The sequence below is a fragment of the Paralichthys olivaceus genome, chromosome 11 (assembly GCF_024713975.1).
Source record: "Paralichthys olivaceus isolate ysfri-2021 chromosome 11, ASM2471397v2, whole genome shotgun sequence".
Taxonomy (NCBI): domain Eukaryota; kingdom Metazoa; phylum Chordata; class Actinopteri; order Pleuronectiformes; family Paralichthyidae; genus Paralichthys; species Paralichthys olivaceus.
The window spans coordinates 3,426,309-3,446,652 of record NC_091103.1 but is presented as its reverse complement, the minus strand read 5'-3'; the positions used below and the strand labels follow the sequence as shown (position 1 = coordinate 3,446,652).

Below are 20,344 nucleotides of genomic sequence, written 5' to 3'. Positions count from 1 at the left end.
ATTATCAGGATGGTTAAAGTTAGGTTAAGTGAAGCTGAATAACCAGTTTTCCTTCACAGGTTCTTTGTGTGTGTGTGTGTATGTGTGTGTGTGTATCCTGTGTGCAGCTAAAGGTAAACCCAGTTTTGTTATAGTGGAAAGTGGGGTTAAGGGTGTTAAGTTTAAGGGTATTGATGGTGTGAGATGTAGACGTTTAATAAATAAGACATTTAATTTTGTTTATATCCATTTGGTTGAGTGCTTTTACATTTATCTGCTGCATAAAGCTGCTTAGCCTAATTTTCCAATTCTTTTATCGGTGTGGAAATAACAGTAACAGCTGTCTGCCTAGTTTTGTTGAACAATAACAATTTTTTTTTTTTTAGCATTACGTCTTTTTAAAACTACATAATCCAACCGGTGTACAGGAATACATATTTATTGGTGCTGTTTCTAATGTCCAATAGCAATCGTAACAAGATTTTAAAGCCCACATAGCAATAATCAAGTATCTCCTATATCCCAACATACAAATCTGGCAACTCTGCATTGATCTTACAGCAACATGGTGTGAAGTTTAAAAGGCAAGACCCTTAATGATCAGTAAAAATATACTGAGGGACAATTAGGCAGCAACTTTACATTTGCAAGGACATGACCGCACTTGGCTGCAGTGGAAGCTTATCTATTTATTTTGTTTGGGGGTTTCTATCATGACTTATCAGCACAACTTGCATGCTACCAAAGTACAAAATTGTGCTGCGCAAATAAAATGCCATTCACCTCCACTGCATGAAAAGAGAGAGATTCAAACAGCTGTCAGACCAGACAGACTTCTGAACATCCAACACTCCAAAGACTCACAGCTGTGTCACTGATGTTGACAACAGTTCTTTCTCTTCTGAGATTCACAATCAGCAAATCAATTACAACACGTGTAAGGATCCTTTATTCAGATGTTTTTCGTCACTCAGCAGTCAACAGTTAACATACATGAACGTTGTTTAGTTGTCCACTTATACAGAAATACACAGTTACACAGACAATTCCAGCGCTGGCTCTGATCCCGTGTTGATGCACATCAGTTTTCTTAATCTTCACCACTTTGTAAAATTCAGAATTATTGTCTCGTTAATGGCGGGAATGTAACACCCGATGCCTACAAACAAGAACAATTTGATGTATTATTCAACTGATAATAATGACATTGGCTGATCAACTGATATTTTAATAGTGGACTTACCAACATCAGGTCTTTTGGTTGCGCCATTTGGATACTCGACCAATAACTCCCAGTATGTGTGGTCTGCACTATTTCCAGCCAAACCATTCACACTCTCCAGATATGGGCCATAGTTTAGATTCTCTGTGTAGGTAAATCTGCAGGATCAAACACAAGAACAATTTACATGCACTAAGTACATTTCTTGAAATAAGCAGGGGCTGCCGTCCTGGGTAACAACGGATGCATCTGATACTGGCGGTCAACTTCAAATGTTACTAATTAGGCTTCTATCAGGTTAAAATGATCTTCTCCATTCTCATCCAGCCAAGTAGGTTCTTGGAACACAGACAGACGAGAACTTCGAGCTGGCTTAGATAAAGATCAAACTGAGCGTGTTCAGAAGCATTTCGATCATCAGGGGTAAAGTGACAGAATTGCGAATATGCATTGTTGGCAAGAGAATTCTAGCGGTCTCTGAGAAGCCTGTGAAGAGCTCAGGTTGGTGGAGCAAGGACAGTAGCACAGGAAGGACCCCGTAAGTGGGCTGTAGAGCACTGACAGAACCACGGTCCTTGGCAAGTTCAACCTCTGGTGCAATCTGGGCTCCTACTACGTCTTTATGTCCACCAACCCTATGTCAGACTTCAATTTCAAAGACATTGATCCGCTCATACATATGCTTGTTCTTCCCAGGTGCCTCAGTAGCCTGGTGCCCTATGGTAGAAAGTCCTTAAGTGACCCGTATCCAGATAGCCAGTGGTTGTGGTCTGTAGTCTAAGTTACGATGTTAGTTTGGCATGAATCTATTTCTCAGGTTTGCCATAAGGGAGATCCTTCATGATTGATCAGAATCAATGAAACAGTTTTAAGTTGTAGACTCACTCTCAGATGACAGAGGTTGTTATGATCTTACTTAAAATCTGAATTGAGGCTCATGAGTCTCTTCAGTGCACCCAGTAGGATCCCTCTGTAAACCACAGAGGTGTTATAGTTCAACGGAGCGACACCATCTATTTGGTTCTTCACCACCACCTTGAGAGGAACTTGATCATCATCTGAACGACAGATGGAAAAACAGCAGGAGAAACTGTTGAAAGGATTTCTTGATATTCAATCTTCATAACAGTCATTTGAAAGAAATTTAAATATACATTTTGAATTTCAAAGCTTACATTCAGTCAGAATCCCAGAAAGCAGCAGCAGCAACAGCAGAGCTGCAGAATGGAGAGCAGGCTTCACCATCATCGAGGCTGTTGTGTAGCGGACTGAGTGGACTGAAAGCTGTAAACAGTCAGTGTTTTATTCCAGTCATCACTGTTTACATATTGACGTGAGCTGACGTGTTTTCCAATGTTTTCTCAAATGTCACCTTGAGGTTATGTGGTAAAATAATATTTGCACTGCTAAGTTCTGTAAACCCTACAATGAATGATGAGACACAAATAAATCTGACTGCATCGTGTGTCAAGATCAGTTTACTTATTAACAACGTTTGAATCATTTAAAAGTCAACTTGTTGAAATGCTCATTTTGTCGTCACATCAAGATGCTGAATTAAATATCAGCAAGAAAGCAAACATAGTGTAATATAATAAAAGAAAGTGTGTGTGTGTGTGTGTGTGTACCTTTAACCAATGGAGTGAGGACATTTTTGTCAAAGTGAGGACATTTAGGCCGCTCCTCACTTTGCGACCCCCCGTTAATGGACTGTTGGGGGGTCAAGACTTGGTTTTAGAATTAGGTTTAGGTTTAGGTTATGGTTATGGTTAGGGTTGGGCATTTAGTTTGGATCTTGGGTGGAGCCACGCCCCGGCCCAGAGGAGGATGCTGGCCCATGCGGATCTTATGCCTCTCGCTGCTTCGGACCGCTCTCGGGACAGACTGGACGCTACATGAAAAAGTTGGGCTTGAGCGGGCCGGGGCTAGCTCATTAGCATGCAACTTCAGTAGAAGATAGAAACAGAAACTAAACAAAGGTTAACATTGGTGTTCCACCACCGGAGACAGCTCACAACATTGTTGAGTGTTTGTAAATCCACCTTTCCCTCTCAGAATGTGGCAATGGGACTCGCACCACAAGCTGAAACGTTGATTACGTGTCGTGAAGTTCATTGCTTATAGTAAACACAACTTTTTTAATCATGTTTACATCCCCATCCTATGACCCCCCCATCACTGTGTGTGTGTGTGTGTGTGTGTGTGTGTCCCATCCTCCTTGTTTGACTCCAGGTGTGTGTTCACTGTAAAATTCCTTCCCTTTGGTGAGTCAGAGATGACAGACAAGGGGGGTCTATTGTGTGTCTTTGTATATTCTCAGGTCAGAACTTGCCCGCCTCACGTTTCACTGTTCATTCAGAGTCAGAGATATTCACTTCTTGTGGTGGCTTGTTGGTCGATTGTCCCATCCACAAAAAACTCTGAGGAATTTAACAGTGTCTCCGACTTCCGCAGGATGTTTCCCAACAAGGTTTCAATATGAGACTTCCCATTCCATTAGAGTTATCTTTATTTGTCCATTACACTGAATCAATCAACACTTAAATGATCAGAATAAATCAAATAAATGCAATTTTACTGAAATTAGAAATGTATTTAGCAGCTGATTGGACTCTATGGAGATAATAAGTATCCAGTTTGGCCTAGGTTTAAAATAGTGGGTTACATAAACATAAGCCTACACCTGTCACCCATGATGAAGATTAGAAAAGCAGAAATCCACATTTCTACGAAACAGAGGAGTCATGCCCCCCCCCCCATGTGACCCAGTCCTGACAGGAGGGTCCGCACAGTGTTTCAGTGTCCTTTCTCAATCCGTCCTGGAGCGTTCCAGCTCACCCACCCCCCTCCTGCGCTGACCCGCCCTCCCTGCTCGGCTCCACTGTGTGTCGGCCGTACAGCGATGCTGTAGATGCTGCAGGAGACTGGAACAGACACTGTTTGATAGTGAATGCAGCAGCCGGGGAGGAAAGCATCAGACACAGAGGAGGACGTCAACACGTTACTGGACAGCAGCTCATGTAAGCTCTTAATCTTCTCCAGAGAAGTGTTACTTTGATTTTGAAGCTTGCAAAGTAGAACAAATACTTGCTTGTAACAAATAGTGAATTTTAATTCATTACATCCAAGTAAAGTGCTTCATTCCAGCAAACAATTAGAATTAGAATACATTCAATGTTGTTAATTAGGACATGGAGAAATGTGTTATTAACTTTTCAAAATTTACTTTTAAATGACAACACAGGCATCGATCTCTTGCAGAGAAAAAAGCCAGATGATTTTCATGATTTTTGCAAATTGAAATGATTGACCCAGAGTTATTGTCCATCAAATCACTTAATTGTAAAATGAATGAAGTGGAATCATCATCTTTTCCCTCAAAGACAGTTTAAATGTTATATTTATTTAACCATTTGTTCTTTTGTGCCTCTTAATATTCAGCTACTGAAAATTGATTTTAAACTGTTCTGACATCCTTTGACTCGCGGCGTTGTGACATTCATTCATAGCTGAACACACACAAATATGAATGGCCCTTCAAGAGTAAAAGAACAACTGAATCATTTTTCAACAACATTTTCAACTACATTTTTCAGTAACAGTGTAAGTGGTTGTCCTCCTCTTTATTTATCCATTTATTACTGATAAAATGTTTATCCGCAGAGATATGCAGCTAAGAATACAAACGTAAACCAAGTACACTAGACATTTTCTGAAGAGATCTACATGTGCTCAGTTTAGCAGTTGATGCTGAAGTTAGAATGGAGGTCGAAAATACAATTTCTGAAGCAAAATGGAAGAGCTGACAGAAGCATGGAGGTCTGGGCATGGAATGAAATGGAAGTGTCAATAAAAGTGTAAATTTTGACTGGATCAGTTGAGATTAATGGACTGAAAGGGATTAAAGCTTCACTGAAAGACGAGGACAGTTTAAGTAATAAATTGAAATCAAAGTGTTTTAGTGGAAGTCCTGAAATAAATTGGTGCAGTTCACGTACTATAAACGTCAGCTGACCGTTGTTTACACTCATTTCACAGCCGATCGCAATGAGATCACAACTGCAATTTAAGAGTCACTTTTATTTCAGATTATCTGTTATTGTTTATCATTTATGATGATCGCCAACACGATAACGGCAGTTTATGCTTCTCTTCATTGATCGCTGGTGAACTGTTCTGCTGACACACTGGGAACACGAGAGAATGCTGCTGTTTCTCCTGGGAGTCACAAAGTGTTGCAGTAGCATAAGGTTTTTTCTGCTCAGTGAGATGGTTCTCACCCATACTGAGTCATGGGAGACCAGTACTGTTAACCTACTGACCTGATCTTAATATCCTTGTGCTCAGTCTTCTGGTGATGTGTGAGAGCAGCCAGTCTGACTCTCAGGCTTCATGTCCACTTGCAGAACAGTCCGACCATAACGTGTCATTTTTTCAGCAGCTAGAATCCGGCCGGCACAACACAGTACTAATTTTGCAGAGCATACAGCACTTACACAAGACTCACAGCAGCGTGTGATTCGTCTTTCAGCAGCATGTTTACAGGTACTCATTACTTCTACCTGCAGCCTATACAATCTTGTTCATGTACAGTTCAGTGGAATGGGTCTCATCATATTGTTTGTCTCTAGGTTTGGCATAGAAAGCAAAATTGCACTACAAGAGTTTATAATGACAGCAGCTGAACTGATTTATATAATAAATTATTGTTCCTGACGTGTAATCTGCAAACAGTAAATTCTTCCTTTTACAGAATACACAAACGTGTACTTACTAAACAAATTAAGGTTTTTGTTCCATGGAGGTGCCATTATTGTTCGATCATAAGTGTTCAATCATACACTTATGTCAATAATGATTTAGGTGTGAACAAATGTTATTTAAGTAAAGAGTTATGTTTGATAGATATTAGTTTCCCGCAAAGAAAAGGTGTAGAAAGAAAACATCAGATAAATATTATGTAAGATAACATTTATAATTCTTCTGAAGCTCAGTGACATCATTCAACAAAGAACGGTGATTCTGAGAAATCCTGAAGACAGAAAAACTTCATAAAAACTTTCATAAGACCACTTCAGTCATTTTTTTTCTCCTTTTATTCTCTTTCATGGTTAAATTGATCTAAAAATCACAACAATAAAGTAAGATTGTGGCAGAATATTTGTTCTTTCCTTGTACTTTCTAAGGCTTTAACCTACGGACTCCACTGGTTGACATAAAATAAATAGTCACGCAGCATGAATAAAAAATGAAGTCTTTTATAGTGTAACAATCAGAAATTCCAACCTTACGTGAAGTAAATTTATTGAAAATAATCAACATAGAAATGATGAATGTTTGAGTCAAAGAAATCCTGTGGGCCCCGTGCATGCAGCATATTAAGACCCTCAGTCACATTTTATTGTTAAGCAACCAGGGTAATTATGACAGGCACTAAAGTGGAGGTCAGGTGATTTAATGAAAAGAGTCGTTGAGGTTGTCAGATGGTTTCACAAAACACAAGACACCACAGTTTGTTTTTAATTTCCAGCCAGTAGTCAAACATGGCACTGGAAGTAAAAATCCCTTCATTGGTTATAAGCTATACTGTTGTAACCATTCATGGTAGCCTTACCACAAACTACAAGATCATGAAATTATGATGTATTTCCCTGTAGAGGCCAAAGGTTCTTATGACGTCAACTGCATTTTGAGAAACATGTTTTATCAGCAATGTCCAGGAGATGTACTACACAACCCAGAAACCTCAGGGGTAATAAAGCCGTCACTGATTGGTGGATCTCGCTGTTACCGTCAAATTATACATCACAAGCTGTTCTAGCTGCACAACGAGAAGCAGATAGTTGTGTTGCCACCCTATTCTCCATGAGGACCTTAGAGACATCACTACCTGGCCACCATGGAGAGCAAGTTAACCTTTGTCCTCTCCTATAACTTTCTAAGCAGTGTACTTGGACGAGTCATGGACACCATGGTGGGGGATGAACCACTCATCTCGCCCTGGATAAAAACTTCAGTCCTTACCAGGCCCTGTACGTCTGTAGTTAAGTCAGCTGATTATCAGACTGTTATTTGTCTTTTGAAATGAAGCACAATGGGATCAGTCTGACCACAGTCCATTAAAACATGGTGTAAATGACCAATGAGTGAATTATCTCTTTAAACACCTGATAATGACAACAAGGGAATTTTTACTTACATCTGAATCATGGCAACAGGCAAAGTGACTGCGAGTACGGACAGTTCATGAAAGTGAACCCTCTGGTTACTTGAGCTGCACATATGTCAGTTTGTGAAGAAACATCATATCATTGTCTCATAGCTGCTACATACACACTGAGATGATAATCCTAGTCTGAAGTCCTGAAGGGTCGACCTGTCCAGAGTGAACCCAGCCTTTCGCCCCATCGTCATCTGGGATTGGCTCCAGCTCCCCCTGTGATCTTCAAGGCATGAGCGTTATATTTGGATGGATGGATCTCTACAGTGTGATATTTTTTGCTGACAGATAATTCAATGTTGACGTAGTTCTCAGACCTTCTCTACATACAAGAAGGTAGGGGTAGACAGAGGAAAAGAACTACAGCAAGGTGAAGATTCTGTTTTACAGCATAGAGAGATCGATGGTACACAAGATCTTCAGAGGAGACTTTTGTTCCCTCTTGTTGAATCAGACGAGTGACATGACATCACTTTGATGTCTCCATTAAGCTGCATGTATCTGAGCACTTTATTTGAGTCTAATGAGTCTTTAATCAAGCTGTATTTGGGGCATCAAGTCTTAAAGTCAGATACAAGTTTAACAGTGGCACTGTAGATAATCTGAAGTGGTATGATCCCAGGTCACTGAGTTCTCTACCTCCCCCATGGACCTCCCTTCTCCTCCAGAACACAGCAGTTGACTCGTGACATTTTGGCAGACATAGCATGTCTCTTCTTTTTCCCTCCTCTTTCTCAGCAGCACACTTAGACATCCTCAAAAGACTTTTTCTCTCGCTTCTCACTCAATGGATGCATGGATGCGTGATCTGAAAGGCGAGTGACGGAGCAGGCATTTCCCATACATTAGCTTGGCTTCGTCCTTGGTAGCGTACCTGAGTCTGCAGAGTTTTTTTTTCCCAAACTGGAAACTCTAGCCCCCTCCTGCTCTGAGCAGATCAAGGGTAGAAAAGAAAGTTGATTTTAATCCCCAAGGAGATTATGAACCCCATGAGTGATTAAATGAGACTGCTGTCTCAAAAAGGACAAATTACTGTACCACCTCAGACTTGGGAACCATTTTTACAGTGGTCAGCGCAGAACAAAGTAGATTAAACGTATCTCCATTTCAGTGATCATTAATCACCCCGCGATCACAGGGAGGATTGCATATTTCTGCCGCTTAGAGTCCTGCCGGGACAATGGTCATGGATTTTGTCTGACGGTGGTCATACCTAAGCTATCTTTTCCCAGGAAACATATATAAATCTCCAAAGAGGCTTCTAATGATGTGTTTGGTGACTTGTACATTTTCTCGAGATCTTTAAGATCAAATCTTCAAACTGACTCAGTAGGTGGTTTTCCATCCAACTGTTTTAAGGAATTTGTCTTTTTATTACTACACAATAGTGGAAATTAGGAAAACAGCTCAAAGAAAAATTGCAAATGGGTAAAACATTTAGCTAATCACTGTGTTTCTTAAACACAGCTCTGAACTAGAAGGCTAATGCCCTCTATCACAAGGTCAAAGAAAAAGAAAATCCTGGATCCACAGACTAATCAGATGTGATTAACATTAATGCGTTCTTTCTTATTCTATACTCCAACAAGATTCATGAAAATCGGATCAGTGGTTTTTGTTTAATCCTGTCAGACAAATGACAATGAAAACATAACCGCCTTGTTAGAGGTAAATATTCCCTATAAATTGCAAATATTCTGCCTGAAGCCAAAATATATTCAATATCAATCTAATTTATTGGATCGTCTTTTATATTTCACATCATATCCTGGCAACTAAAGTGGAAAAAATAAACTTTAACTTAAATATGTTCATTGTTTAAGTCAGAATAGTCAATCCTGACATAACGTTAGAGATATTCAGCCTCTGGTCTTCACTGGTTAATGCTTTGTACACCCATGCACTGCTTTTACTGTATCTCTTTATTCTTAATACCTTTTACAGTAGTATAAGAACATAACTGTACTTCTTGCATAGGTTTCTCAAGTTAAGCCACCACCTAAATTCAGTTGATTCTATGGTTTGCATGCTAGTTCGGTTGCATGTAGCCATTGTGGCTTCATAGATATAGCTATATTTTCAATTAATGCTAACACCTAACTATGCTCATATGACAATGCTAACATGTTAGTGTTTAACAGGTATGATGTTAACTTTGTTTCTACTGTTTTTACCTTGCTTACAGCATGCCAACATAGAATCCTCCAACTAAGGTTGAGTGTTGGTCATACAACCAAAAGTCTGACAAACTGGAATTTATAATAGTTTATGCTTTTCTTAAAACTAGATTCCAGGATTCCACCTGGTTGATTGTTGCAGTAATCCCCAGCTGCAGCTGTAAAATGTAATATTCCAACAGTTTATTAAACATGACTGACCTCCCTTCTTCCTTTAATAGTTCTCTTTGTACCTCCTCTACCTTTCTCTTTTCTGGCACTCTTCCCTTACCCTTCTTTGCACAGAGCGCAGGTATGGACAATAAGGCATTGGAACCAGATTCTGTGAGTATCACAATGGAAGAGGCCGTTGCGTGTAACAGAGATGGACAACCTCTGGCCCAGCTTCAACCTCAGCAGCAGCAGGAGCCATCCATGTTGACCCACCTGAAGAAGGTTGAGAACGATATCACTGAAGCACAACGTTTCTCCCACCTCCCCAAACGCTCAGCTGTGGACCTGGAGTTCACTGACCTCTCCTACACCATCCAAGAGGGACCATGCTGGAGGAGGAGAGGTATCACACATCTACTGTCATGTCTATTTCACTCAGCCACACCTTTCTTCAAACACTACCTTCATTTTTTACTCTATTATTTTTTTTATTTGTGAAATGGTGAAAACAAAAAGTGGCATACAAGATAGATAAGATACACAGATATATGTACATAACGAAAAGACATACAGACATAATATAATGCGGGTACAGTGATGTGAATGATAACGTAGTGATGAAATAATGGTTACTGCAGTAGAGATGAAATAGGGTGTGTGGGTGTGTGCACATGACTACATGAGTCCATGGTACATGTCAATGTTTAATTGGCTTGGACGAGCTGTGGTCTGAATTGCGGAATACAGAGCAGGAAGAGATGTACCAAAACAAACCAAAAAATATATATACCCCTTAATAAATAGTATAATATAGTATATAATAAAAACTATCATAATAATCAATATGCATCTCTTCAGTGATGAGGTGTTGCCTTACCAGGCGACCGGCGAGGTGAGCGATGAACTCCCCCTCTTGTACAGTTTTGACGACATCGCAGTAACAAAAGCTGCAGACGGACACACATTCTGCATTCATCTTTGTGTCTGTTGCTTGTCACAAACCTCATCAACACACTCACTCACTCGCGGTGAATCCTCAGTAGGATCTCCTGCTCTGTTCTCACATCGGATCATTCAAACATTCTCCAAAGTTTTTACTTGGGGGCTGACTGGAGATACTCCAGAGAAAGTCTTTCTTACATCTTCCTCTGGAGAGTGCCCAGAGATTATCCGGAGTTCAGTTCATGTTCGGAAGCAGCTATATAAACACTAAAGTACCTAAACCACCTCTGGGTTAGATTTGGCTATATTTGGTGTCTATCTACTTAATATCATTTCAACCTTATTTTTATAACACCAAATAACAACATTCATTATTTAAAGGCACTACACGTAGTTAAATTAAGTGTTACTAAAAGAATGACAGGAGTGAGGTACACAATGCAGCCAAGGATCTAAAAAGGCAGTTTGTTTATAGCAGTCAAGGGTCAGGGTGAATGACTTGGACGGATAAAATATTACATCACAGTGCTTTGATATAACAAAAGATCAAATGAATAAAGTAAACAAGTTCATCATTTTTCTCACTTATAACATTAATGCATCCACAAACCTGATGATGATAGTTTTCATATTTATCTAACGATGGAAAACAAAATGTTAATATTTAAACAAATCCATGAAAGACTAACCAAATGCGAGGTTATATTATTGAAACATTTATATGGAATCTTGTGTTATTGTTTGTTCTGCACTCTATGTGGTTTGGAATGAAAAGGAACTGACAGACCCGAGTGATTCATCAGGAGTTACAGTCTTTACACGGAGTTGGGTAACTGGAAATAAAAGTTTATTGTTGCAGTCATCACAGGTGAACTGACTTTTGTTGCAGTAGTCATAGGTGTATTTTCAAATAAGATTTTGATTCCCAATGGAGCCAATGGAGAGAAGATAATATCGATGAAATATGATTTATTTCTCTGTCATAGAGATGAAAAATGTAGTGTGCTGCTATTGTGTGTGTTTGGTCAATGTAGATCAACAAGTTTAACCTGTTGCATTGAAGAAATGCTTCTGTCACTGCATTTTCTGATGCACACATAGCATGTCCTCCACACATGCACAGTGAAGAGCTTTTAGATTTATAACAAGATAGTTGGTGACATTGCAGTTTTTCAGTAAAGGAGAATCCACCATAATATGGGAACTTTCTGTTTCATAAAAGGGCTGATTCTCTACAAACCCTTACACCGAGCACCAATAATCCTCATGGTCAAAGCATGGTGGAGTCACACAGAAGAAAAAAACACTAGTCTGGATTTCGCATGCTTCCTCAGTGCAGAATGAAGCATGCATATACTCGTCCATCCATCCAATATATATACAGCTTATCCTTTGAGGGGGAGCTGGAGCCCAGCGGTACACACTGGAAAGGTCACCAGACAGTGCTGTGCTTTCTTGTGAAGTGATGTCATGAGTGACGTCCAGGAGAGGTTGTCTGTGCTCTGAACTCCCAGGAAACGTTGTGCCGCTCATTATGTCCATGACAGTGTTTTGATGTTCAGCAGTTGTTAGTAAGCAGGTCAAGAGGTTGACAATAACTTCCTTCTTTTTGTTGTATGTCTTATACCATGCTACTAGGACCGACTTTTCTCTATTTGTCTGAATCATAGTTGTTGCGTCCTCTCTTTTGTTGTTAGGTTACAAAGCCCTACTGAAGTGCCTATCTGGAAGGTTCTGCAGTCGGGAGCTGATCGGTATCATGGGGCCCTCAGGGGCCGGGAAGTCCACCTTGATGAACATTTTAGCTGGATACAGGTGAGAGAGCAAAAATTCCCTTATGCAGCTATTGTAAAAGAAAAGTAATCCTGTCTTTATTTGAGACAAGTGCACATTTCTGCTGCAAACAGCCAAAAGCAGGTTAACGATACAGAAGATTTTTTTTATCATGAGGCTTCCTTGGAAAAACATCAGGTTTTTACACAACAAGCCCAGGAAGTCCAGCCTTCAGTCCATTCACCAAGCCAACTTCAATATTTGTCCTTCCCGTTAACCAGAGAAACGGGGATGAAGGGTCAGATCCTGGTCAATGGTAAGCCCAGGGACCTGAGGACATTCAGGAAAATGTCCTGCTACATCATGCAAGAGGACATGCTGCTGCCACATCTCACTGCACGGGAGGCCATGATGGTGAGCTGATACTGACAGGCCCAAAGCAATAATATTATTCTTTCTGAACTCGGATGATCTTTAGTGTGCTGAGGTGCTGCAGGAGTCGGTTGAGTCTTAAGACCGAAACCTACGGCTCATGATTTACTGTAAATTCATGCTGCGTTACATAATTGTGAATGTTAATCTCTTTATTGCAGGTTTCAGCCAATTTGAAGCTGGATGAAACCAAAGATGTGAAAAAAGCACTGGTGAGCTAAACAAATCACTTCTCCTCACTTCACAGACATGGACAAAAGAATTGTTAACAATAAATCTTCCCTTTGAACAGTAAATCATGAAAAACACCAAACGCAGGAACGCCCACACCTCCCTTTGTCAAACATCTGTCACTGCTCTTTGAATATCAAAAAAGAGTTTTCGGTCCAAAACAAATCTATCAATCAAGAGCTGAAGTGGTAAAAACATTTGTCGGGCTCTACGGCCATTTTGAGTACATTGAGATTGAGCCAGCACTCTTCAACTGACCATTAACCGTTAGCCGACAAGGTAGAAATGTTCTAATGAGAATGAATGAGTTTCTGTGACCCTTGAGTAAATATCAATACAACAGGTCCAGACAGTGTGTCAGATTAATTACCTCCACCATCATCTGATTTCTTCCACCACAATTGATCCAAAGTTTTTTTTCCTCTTAACATCACTCAGTGTTGATGAGCTGCAGCTTCATTGTAGAGCTGTGTACAATCGGTCTGTCACAGTCGGACTAACCATCAGCAGCATCATGAGAAATCTCTGCTCTTGGTTGCCCAGTGGATCATCAACACATCCATGAAGTTTTTTACCTTCCTCTGCAGTCAGGCAGCCATAAATATGTAAATATTTCATTTCAGGTGTTAAACTGCTGCTGGTTACAATGGATGATAGTGAAGTGAAGCATTCACCCGTATATATGGGTGGGGTAGGGAAGAGTTATCTGTATACTTGTTTGATTATATTGTTTACACATGAAGAAAACGGGAAAGGCCCTCTCTAGAGCCAGTGTTTGTTTTTTTCCATTCTGTGACTTTTTCTACTCTCCCTGTTCAGGTGAATGAGATTCTAACTGCCTTAGGGCTCCTCGACTGTGCTCACACTCGCACCAGCTCGCTGTCAGGAGGACAGTGCAAACGGCTGGCCATTGCCCTTGAGCTGGTCAACAATCCTCCAGTCATGTTCTTCGATGAACCCACAAGGTGAGACAGACACTAGTGTGTAGATGTGGGTTAAATTCAGATTTCAAAACTACTTAGGACTTATTACATTTATCTTTGTAAGATGTTCTTTACACAAGTTGAAATGTATCATTGAAAATGCAGAAGATTTTAAAAGTGTCCACATGTTGGCCATTAGCAGGTTCATAATATGAATTTGGGGGTCGACCAGAATAGGTTTACTGTTTATCCGACTTATTTCGATTGCCAACTGGTGGCTGGCTGCAGAATAAACCCAGCTTCCTCCATGTTAACTAAAACGTCAAAGTACACATGAAATAAATTATTCTGGTAAAGATGGATTCAATTATTTTAGGTAGTTCTTATCATTCTAATGTAAGTTCAAGTGCTAATTTTTCAGGAAAGTTTTGATTAGTTATTTGATGCTTTGTAAACAGGTTCATATTATGATTGACTGATGAGACCCTCCCCAGAACTTGAAGGAGCCCCCTACAAATGTAGGAAACACATTTACATGAACTCAAGGATGAAGTGATTCGATTTTAAAGGTCATGGGTCAAGGTCATTGACTGCATTTTATATTTAAAGTTCAAAATTCAATTTGATTGTGACATTATAATGTTCTTCAAAAAGAGTTTCCAGTTTTGCCCCCTGACAGGAAAATAAAATCATTTTTAGAATGTTTTCCTCGTCAAAATCTGGCACACACGTAACCCACAATTAAACGCGACAGTTTGGTTAAAAATTATTTTCATTTAATAAAAAAAGCTTCTGTAATTCTATTAAATTCTGACTCACAGATTTGGTACCCTTGAACTAAACATGAAAACAATTTCTCACAATAGCTCAGGCTTTTTAAATTACTTGCCAGCTGCTCATTAAAGGTGTCACTCTGCTTGCATGCCTCCCTCTCTTCAGTGGCTTAGACAGTGCATCTTGCTACCAGGTGGTCTCACTAATGCGTTCTCTGGCGCTGGGAGGACGGACCATCATCTGCACCATCCACCAACCCAGTGCCAAACTGTTTGAGATGTTTGACAAGGTATGTCTCGGACAATAAAGGCTTGAAATGAAGTACCGTTTTTCTAACATTCAGATGCTATTTGTCATCTGAGAAGCTGTGGTAATAATTTGCACAGGCTTTCTCTGTTTGAAGAAAAGTCACAGTTTCTGTCGATCATAAACCTTTTGCATTAAACAATCTTGTCCTTTCACAGCTTTACATTCTCAGTCAGGGGCAGTGTATCTACAAAGGCTCAGTCCCTTACCTCATCCCCTATTTGAAGAGTCTGGGCCTTTACTGTCCCACCTACCACAATCCTGCAGACTTCAGTATGTTCACTCCACATTTATTCATGTATTTGCTGAGGATGATTGGAAACATTTCATATCATTCATTCTGTTAATTTCCTTCTGCTTTTCTCTCTGCTTCAGTTATTGAAATTGCATCAGGAGAGTATGGAGACTTGAACCCTGCGTTGTTTGAGGCGGTCCAAGGTGGAATGTGTGCACTAGAGGAGAAGAAGAACCAGTGTGGTACCAATGGGACGTCGGTCTGTGCCACAAAGTACCCTATGGTGCGTAGTAGATTATGTGCTGTTAAACTGCAGTCAAGGTTGAATTATCACCTAAGACAGACATGTCAAACTCCAGGCCGCGATAAAATATCATATGTCTATCTTGACTGGCCCACCGAGCCACGGAGCGAGAGAGCGCTCCTCTCCACTCATTCTCCAAGTGTTTGATGATATCCTAGAGCCTCTGACCTTCATTGACCCCACAGTTTCCTTGTATGTCAACTATGCACAAACAACAAAGCATTCATTTCTGCATGTTGTGGTGTACAACCTTTTCATGAAGTGTGATATAATCACTGTTATAATATTACCTGTTTCTATATTCCACAGAATGCTGGACACATAGAGAGCCATACTTTTTCAACAAGCACACTAACACAGTTCTGTATCCTCTTCAAGAGAACCCTCATAACAATATGTCGAGACCAGGTAGGAGACATCTTTAAGAAATATTGCACAAATGTGCATGTTTACTAGTTCAAAATGTGTAAATGTCTGTGATTGTTATCTATTTGACTCTACATTTGATCTGTTGCCAGGTTTTGACCCACCTCAGACTGATGTCCCACATCGCCATAGGTGTGTTAATAGGCTTGCTCTATCTGAACATTGGCAATGATGCCAGTAAGGTCTTTAACAACACTGGGTTCCTCTTCTTCTCCATGCTTTTCCTCATGTTTGGTGCGCTCATGCCGACCGTGTTAACTTGTGAGTATGATCCAGTGGTGGGAACTGATTCCTATTTACAGTGGCACGATGGTACCCCTGGTCAGATTTTAAGTAACTGTGTTTTAGTTGAATGAGTAGAAAATGAACTGATCTCCAATGGGCATAAAATTAAAAGTGAGATATGATTTTCAGCATATTAAGAAAGAATGGTGTATTGCATTGTTCAGTACAATGTCAGAGTTAAACAAATAAGTAACAAACAAAAGTTTGGACATCCCAACATTTAACAAGGTCTCAGACCTTTTTTAGGGCTGTGGTTTGTCCACAGTAATTGGGATGAAAGGCCAAGTGATGCTTTATCATTATTCTGACTCCTCAAACCTTGCTCCTACAATATGCAGCCATGGGCTCCTCCAAGCAGCTACTGAAACCCTGAACGTTAAAATAACTGATGTGCAAGGCAGGGGAAGGGAAGATAGCAAGGTGTTTCCAGATAGCTGTTTCCTTAAATCGTAAAGTAATTAAGAAATGGTAGTTGATAGTTATGGCTGAGGTCAAGTTGAGGTCTGGAAGACCAAGCAGGACTGCTGATTGCTAGACAGGCAAAGTAATCAACTTCCAGACTGAAAAATAACTTCAGGAAGATTTAGTAGACTCTGCAGGGAAAGTGCACTGATCAATCTGCACAAATATGACCTGTGCTTAAGAGTCATTAAAGGACTCTGTGTTTTGGAATTAAAGAACGTTGTGTGGACTGACAATTCTGTCATGAATTAAGAACACCTCTCTTACTCTTCAGTCAGTCTTAGCAACATTACATACATTGGCAGAGGGAAGAACGGATTCGAGTAAATAACAGAAAATTCTAGAAGTAAACATCAAACCAACTTTAACCAAAATTATTGCTTCTTCAACAGGATAATGATATTAAATATAAGTCAAAATCCACAATGGACCACTTCGAGAAGAACAAGATAAGGGTTTTGCCGTGACCCACACAACCCCTCAACCTAAACATCATCAAAAATGATGCTTTATAAAATGATGGACTGTATTTATAAAGCACTTTTCTACTGTTATCAACCAATCAAAGTTCTTCACAGTACAAGTCACAGTCACACATTCATACAACGCTTCTATGCTCTACCTCCTGAGCCACAGTTGTCCTGATTGACCTCAAAGAAGCATTGCATGCAAATCAGCCCCAGAATCTTGAGCAAGGATGGATGTGAGAAAATTCCGAACACAAGAATTGAAAAAATCTTTACTGCTACAAAAAGCTGTTTGTAAAAAGTACTGACCATGCAAGGTGCCGAAAACTTCTTTTGTTATGTAATGTATTAATGTAATAGATGAAAACAGAAAATAAATGTGAGATGCTTAACTTTATGCCTTTTGGAAATCGGTTGACTTTCAATATCTCAAATGTTGAGTTATTAACAGATGAATGTAAATGTTTGAATACACCATTTGTCAGTTCCTCTGGAGATGTCTGTGTTCCTGAGGGAGCATCTTAACTACTGGTACAGCCTGAAAGCCTACTACCTTGCCAAGACCATGGCTGATATCCCATTTCAGGTGAGCTAGCAGTGTTGGGGTTGGAGGGTCGGGCTGGCTCATATTCTGCCCAACCACACACAGCAAAATACAACTTCATAGTTCACCACTGCACTCTAGTGTTTGTTGAAGGTATATCTGTTGTTCCAATAGCATTCCTGCAATATTTGATCTCTGATCACATTCACACCTGATGGTAAACTAAGTCTTGGTGATCAAACTGTAATTGAATTGAGCTTGGCCACATGAGAGTAAATTGAATACAAACTCATCTACTGGCAATGTGCCAGGAGTCAGTGGGTTCACTTGTGTTTAAAACCTGTGCTATTTTTTGTGTACAAAGGGTATATGGGTAAATGACGATTATGACATAAACTATTCTTTCACTCGATAAAAGACTAATCAAAGTGTTATTTTAGGTTATCTGTCCCATCATGTACTGCAGCATAGTGTACTGGATGACGGAACAGCCCCCTGAGGCCAGCCGCTACCTACTCTTCATAGCCCTGTCCACCTGCACGGCCCTGGTAGCCCAATCCCTCGGCCTGCTTGTTGGGGCCGCTTCCAACTCACTACAGGTACTGCTGGTTTGCATTGCAACATATGGGTTTTCTTGGCATACGATACACATCTAAAACAGATTATGCTCTCTACATCCAGGTAGCCACATTTGTTGGACCTGTCACAGCCATCCCAGTGCTGCTTTTCTCCGGATTCTTTGTGAACTTTGACACAATCCCCAAGTATCTGCAGTGGAGCTCATATGTGTCTTATGTCAGGTGGGTAACTCAATTCAATTTAATTCACAATCACAACTATAACAAACGGTAAATATTTGGTTTACATATGCGGCTGCAGTGTGAAATAAAAGATAACCTAATAATTAATGACTAAATTATAACTGAAAGATTGCAGTCCATAAAAGCTATGTCTGGAGATAGTTCATGAATTTTTATTAATTTTTCCGTGGCTATTCATGATCCCTAGAGAATTTATCTGAATATGACCTTTTCTTGATCCATCTGGACAAGCAGTCCAATTGTCAGACAAGTTCATGGTATCCATATGATGAGCAGTCTGCAACTGTAGACACTTGATAGCCTCTCTTTAAGACACGTGAAGACACAAATTTCTAACCTAATAACAAGATAGCCTTAAAATTTACTGAACTGTCTCTGCTCCCAAGAGAATTAACCCCACTGATTTTACTGACCTCGTGGACTACTCTTCTTGCCATGCTAAGGACAGTCTTTTAGTTTTTAACCTGATTTTTGATGATCGTCTGATTTGCTTCAATGGTTGTATCTCATACCCACAGGTATGGGTTTGAAGGAGTGATCCTGTCTATCTATGGGATGAACCGCTCAGAACTGGAGTGTCCCGGAAAGGTGTGTAAATTCCAACAGCCTGAGGAGGTTCTGCAGTTACTGGATGTGGAAGACGCAAAGCTCTACATAGATTTCATCGTCCTAGGCATTTTCTTCCTCATCCTACGACTGGCCACCTACGTTGTCCTCCGCTACAAGATCAAGTCGGAGCGATAGTTTTTTTATATCTAGAGGCTCTCCCTGATGTCGTTGCAGACCTGATCTTTTTCTATGCACAGAAAAACAACCTCTGTCATGTGGGAATTTCATTTCATTTTACACATTGCTGCTAACGGGACAGGACATAAATTCTGTCTGACGGTGTATAACATATTCCTGTTTGACCTCAGACACCAGAACTTAACTTCTGCACACAAAGGTAGACCAGTCACGAGGAGGTGACGATACTGCCGCCTCATACTGTACATACATTTCATATTCCTGCAAGACAGAAATGTTTTCACATTTAAGCAAACGTGCAAATACAGTGTTTACATTCCTACATACAACCTGAGGACGCACTGGGGAACAAGTCGCATGTGTTGTGCCTGAATGAGTGAAAATGAATTACAAGTTTCCATCTTAATCATGGTGTCATTATATCTGCACACTGGATGAGACAGTATGTTTGAGTTAGTTTTTATTTCTTATGATAGGTCTTATGATTGAATATGGAGTCCTGAAGCATTTAATTCCTGTGTAGCAATGTAATCATTTGAGCTAGTTTGTTTATTTTAACATTTTGATAGTTGTAAATTAAGCTCTGTTATGATTGCCTACCAATATTTGGTGTTTTTATACTCCTCCTATAAAACAATCTAAAATCTTACAGATCATAGTTGGAATAAAATTGTTCAGCCTAAATGATTTTATACTGCGCTGTATATTCTTAAGTATTATATGTTTATGCAATATCAATGTTTTTAAGCAAAAATAGGTGAATTACTTACTTTAATAACTGTTCTTTTGTATCCTCACTACAGCCAGTGATGTCACACGGACACAGCATGCTCATACTGTAATGTTTGGTGCTAACTGAAGTTTCATGTTTTATTCGAGTAACACTTTTTCAATGGGCTAATTAAGGGTTAGGCTTTTAGT

The 20,344-nt window shown here is 39.9% G+C and overlaps 2 protein-coding genes across 2 annotated transcripts; one reads left to right on the top strand and one right to left on the bottom strand.

The window, feature by feature from the left end:
- Positions 1-905: 905 nt before the first annotated feature.
- LOC109639362 (transcobalamin-1-like) lies at positions 906-2,534 on the bottom strand. Its single transcript, XM_020102771.2, has 4 exons — positions 2,377-2,534; positions 2,118-2,259; positions 1,223-1,359; positions 906-1,138 (listed from the first exon to the last, which is right to left on the bottom strand). Exons 1-4 carry the CDS (start codon positions 2,447-2,449, stop codon positions 1,077-1,079), a joined length of 414 nt encoding a protein of 137 aa, XP_019958330.2. The 5' UTR covers positions 2,450-2,534; the 3' UTR covers positions 906-1,076.
- A 1,495-nt stretch (positions 2,535-4,029) lies between these two features.
- On the top strand, positions 4,030-20,107 carry LOC109639354 (ATP-binding cassette sub-family G member 4-like). The gene is made up of 15 exons (XM_020102760.2): positions 4,030-4,221; positions 9,884-10,154; positions 12,391-12,508; positions 12,748-12,880; positions 13,060-13,110; positions 13,949-14,094; positions 14,992-15,115; positions 15,291-15,405; positions 15,508-15,650; positions 15,981-16,079; positions 16,190-16,358; positions 17,797-17,897; positions 18,296-18,454; positions 18,537-18,655; positions 19,195-20,107. Exons 2-15 carry the CDS (start codon positions 9,893-9,895, stop codon positions 19,418-19,420), a joined length of 1,965 nt encoding a protein of 654 aa, XP_019958319.2. The 5' UTR covers positions 4,030-4,221; positions 9,884-9,892; the 3' UTR covers positions 19,421-20,107.
- Positions 20,108-20,344: the final 237 nt, after the last annotated feature.

Bases quoted from the DNA above. Each gene is read 5' to 3' on its own strand.
- LOC109639354 (XM_020102760.2), top strand. From the start codon at position 9,893: ATGGACAATAAGGCATTGGAACCAGATTCTGTGAGTATCACAATGGAA. The intron at 10,155-12,390 runs GTATCACACATC...TTTTGTTGTTAG, and splicing joins ACCATGCTGGAGGAGGAGAG to GTTACAAAGCCCTACTGAAG. The intron at 15,651-15,980 runs GTGCGTAGTAGA...TATATTCCACAG, and splicing joins GTGCCACAAAGTACCCTATG to AATGCTGGACACATAGAGAG.
- LOC109639362 (XM_020102771.2), bottom strand. From the start codon at position 2,449: ATGATGGTGAAGCCTGCTCTCCATTCTGCAGCTCTGCTGTTGCTGCTG. The intron at 1,360-2,117 runs GTAAGATCATAA...TTGATCCTGCAG, and splicing joins AGCCTCAATTCAGATTTTAA to ATTTACCTACACAGAGAATC. The intron at 1,139-1,222 runs GTAAGTCCACTA...TCTTGTTTGTAG, and splicing joins AACCAAAAGACCTGATGTTG to GCATCGGGTGTTACATTCCC.